This window comes from Nomascus leucogenys, chromosome 7b, assembly GCF_006542625.1.
Source record: "Nomascus leucogenys isolate Asia chromosome 7b, Asia_NLE_v1, whole genome shotgun sequence".
Taxonomy (NCBI): domain Eukaryota; kingdom Metazoa; phylum Chordata; class Mammalia; order Primates; family Hylobatidae; genus Nomascus; species Nomascus leucogenys.
Genome location: NC_044387.1, coordinates 49,917,701 through 49,921,735, shown reverse-complemented (window position 1 = coordinate 49,921,735; position 4,035 = coordinate 49,917,701). Strand labels below are relative to the sequence as shown.

Here is a 4,035-nt window from a genome sequence, read left to right as displayed (position 1 = left end):
CAAAAACTATCCCATAAGAAGGACTTTGTACCCCCTAGAAAACGAAGAGAAAATCAGCTCTGAGCTTTTCCATGACCAACCCAGCCAAGCAGCAAGGATGGGCACAATCTGGGTAAAGATGTGAGCCCAGACCATGAGACCAGTGGGTGAAGGAAAATCGCATGGGCTGAGGGGGTGTGTAAGCAGGGGCTACCCCTCCTCTCTCTGTGTCCCTTGGACTGACCTCTTTTCTGGAAACCGCAAAGCTCCTCCAGCAGCAGCCCCTGACTCTGCTGATTTGCATCATGGGCTGTTCTCTTCAGCAAAGGTATAAGAGAGGCCTGGGAGGAACCTGCCCAGCCTGGGCCTCAGGAAGCAGGACTGGCGGTGCCTCAGCCATGGCCTGGACCCCTCTCCTTCTCGGCCTCCTGGCTCACTGCACAGGTGCTGTCCCAAGGGTCTCACCAACCTGCCCAGCCCCAGGACTCTGGGTCCAGTGTGTCCTTGACTCTGAGCTCAGGGGGACCCTTCTTGTGGTGGGCAGGATGCTCATGACCCTGCTGTGGGGTGAGGGGCTTTTGGGGCTGAGGTCCCCCCACACTCTGCTCAAAGGCTTGTGAGAGCCTGAGGGCAGCACCTGCCAGGACGAAGTAGTGGGTTTTCAGTTCAAAAGCTCCACGCAACAGGAAAGTCCACGGGCCACTGGGACTGAGGCTGATGGCAGGGGATACCATGAAGGTTCACAGACTCTCTGGAGATTGTCCAGGCCAGGAGCGCAGGGGATTTTAGAAGAAGGATCTTTCTCCTGCAAGCCAAAGTCTACCTTTTTTTTTCTTTTTATCTTTTCAGGCTCTGTGACCTCCTATGAGCTGACTCAGCCACGCCCAGTGTCAGTGGCCCCAGGACAGACAGCCAGGATCACCTGTGGGGGAAATGACATTGGAAATAAATATGTGTACTGGTACCAGCAGAAGCCAGGCCAGGCCCCTGTGCTGGTCATCTATGAGGATAGCAACCGGCCCTCAGGGATCCCTGAGCGATTCTCTGGCTCCAACTCAGGGAACACCGCCACCCTGACGATGAGCGCGGTCGAGGCTGGGGATGAGGCCGACTATTACTGTCAGGTGTGGGACAGCAGTAGTAAACATGACACAGTGACACAGGCAGATGGGGAAGTGAGACAAAAACACCCTCCCAGCCTCGGTCACCCTCTTGCTCCAGCACTGGGAGGCCTGTGGATAAAGCCATGAGTGAATCTGGCCCGGTTCACCTGGATCTGAGCCTTTCAGGCTGCCCTTCCCTCCAGCCCCCTCCAGGAGTCTCTACAGACCATACATCAGGCATACACATGGCCTGGAAAGACCAGAATCATCTGGTGACTTGGGGCTGTTGTGTGAGTTAGAGAATGAAGGCCTGGGTGGAAAGACAGACAGAGGCAACCTCTGTCCACTGTCCTGTCCCTGGATGGTCATATGGTGGGGACGGGGCCTGTCCTTGGACCAGCTGTCTGGATCAGGCTCCCAACTACTGCCCAATTCTGCTGAGGTCCTGGGCCTGAGGCTGCGTGGCAGTCTGTGATTCCCAACAGAGCAAACCAGAGGAGGGGACACTGTGAAGTCTGCCCAGATCCCCTCTTCAACATGACCCACCTGGCACTGCTGAGAAGCCCAGGAGCTCAGAGCTGTGCCCACACTGGGAAGTGCTGCTGGTTGCAGAAAGCTTCCTCAAGTTTATGTCCCTTCTCAGTGAGGTTCGGTTTCATGAACCAAGATCTCAAATCCCTGCCTCAATGTAAGATGGCACTGAATGAAGGGCCTCCCAGCTCCAGAGCTCCCTGTGTGGACACCTCAGGCCTCAATGTCAACTCCATCACGAGTCAGGGTCTCCTTCTGCCCCGTGTTGCCTCCCTCACTCCCTTCTGAATCTTCTGTGCATGGACATCTCTGCTGCAGAGTTGGCTTCCAGTGAACCCCATCTAAGATGGCCAGCTGTCCCCATCATGGGTCATCAGGGACCTGAGGAGGCCACTATGCACTGGAAACTCTGGTTTCTGTCCAAATTTGCAGAGTAAATGTTGAAATGCCCAGTCTGATGTTTCCTTGAATTTTTATGGAATGAAAAGGGAGCCTGACATGCCAGGTGCTCTGGGTTGAGGGAGAGTTGGAGTCAGATCTCCCTGCAGGGAAGCCCGGGGCAGGGGGAGCAGCCTCACCACACACAGGAACCACAGATAACCCGCAGGGTGAGCTGCAGGATGGACGCTGCCCACCTCCACCCTCCACATCCTCTGTAAATGTTGCTCCTTTCTACAACTCCAACCAGATATGTAGATGTGGTGAACTAGGTAAACCACGGATCACTCATCACATCAAAACCCACTGCAGGACACCCTGGTCAACAAAGAACCCAATCACATCCCCATCAACTACATAGTTTCCAAATTTTCCATCTCCAGAAAAATAACAATAGAAATATACATGAAATTCGATGTAATTTATCTCATAAATTTCATGTTGATTACATGTGAAAATGGTAGTATTTTGCTCTACTGAAATAAATAAAATATATTTTATATATATCTGAATTTATTTGTCTTATCTTTTCATATTTAATGTGGTGACTGGACACTAGGGGGTCACAGGAGGATCGTGTCATACTGTTACGGGACCGAGCTCCTTACAACTCTTTCAGGTGACAGGTGCTGTCGAGTAACCTGCTGCAAGCAGCCCCATCTCCACCAGACCATGTAAGTGTGAACCCAGGAATAGGCACTGGAACAATAGCGAGACGAACCTGCTTGTGCGGAAGACAGTGCCCTTGAGCCCTGCTCCTGCTCCATCCTACATGTGCCGCATTCATTTCATGGTGTAATATTTCGTGCCCTCCCTGAGCTCATGACTGAGCAGATATGGCATGTCTGACTGTGTGGTTACTGGTGTCTCATGTGGTTCTGGATGTAACAAAGCCCTCGAATATAGAAGACGTTGTTTTCAAAAGGAAATAATTCTCTACTGCACATGACATAAACTTGTTGCTAAATCCCATGGGTCTACAGTAGGATTCTCCTCTGAAGCCTTGCCTTAAGCACAAGGTTTCAGTTCCTATGTCCAGTTCCTCTATTATGGTAGAGTCTGCTAGTTTCTATGGCACAACAGCAGGACACTCACTCCCCCACCTGCACCTGCTACAGAGCCTTTCTGCTCTTGGCCCCAAAACACTGGGTGACACAGTTCACAGACCCATGATTTATAGTGTCAGTATTCAGGCCTCAGGGGTCCCTGATGGCTTCTCTGGCTCCAAGTCTGGAAACACAGCCTCCACGACCATCTCTGGGTTCCAGGCTGAGGATGAGTCTGATTATTACTGCAACTCACATAGGAGACATGGCACTTTCCACAGTGGTCCAAGTTCATGGGGAATTGAGACCCAAACCTGCCCTGGGCTCTCAGGCTCTCTCTTGTTCTGAAGATGCTTCCTCACCCTGTGCAAGGGGCTTCTTGCAGCACCGCCTTGAGAATTTCCCCTCTCCCAGCTCCTCTCCTTTCTCACCAGGAAGTCCAAAAGGAAACCTGCTCTGCGGTTTCTCATCCAGGACAGTGACAGCTTCCTGATGCTTGTGTGCTGTGGTCCCTGAATGTGCAACTCTTCCTAGCTCTTCAAATGCAGGCACATAGTGAGAAAAGCTGCCTGACTGGTGCATTCACTGCTGTTTTTAGGAATGTCCTCACCCAAAATGCATCCTCCTCCCACACTGTGAAGAACAATCTGGACAGAAGTCATTACGGGGAGTTTCAAGAAACTGCATCTTATTCAATTGTGTCCACCATGGTCTGGTAAAGATGGCCCTCCTGGATGGACTATTCCTCTGCATGTCTGTCCTGAAGCAGTGACCACTGTGAGAAGATCTGAACATGTTTGTGAGGTATTAAGGACGAGAGGAAGCTGTTGTTTTTATTATTCTTTTGTTTTTGTTTTTGAAACAAACTTTTGCTCTGTCACCAGGCTGGAGTGCAGTGGCAGAATCTTGCCTTACTGAAATCTCAGCCTCCCAGGCTC

At 51.4% G+C, this 4,035-nt stretch overlaps 1 gene segment (V, D, J or C); it reads left to right on the top strand.

Annotated features, from left to right (window-relative positions):
- Nucleotides 1-377: 377 nt before the first annotated feature.
- LOC115835851 lies at nucleotides 378-3,613 on the top strand. The segment is given in 3 exon segments: nucleotides 378-423; nucleotides 829-1,154; nucleotides 3,512-3,613. Coding segments are annotated over 3 exon segments (474 nt in total).
- Nucleotides 3,614-4,035: the final 422 nt, after the last annotated feature.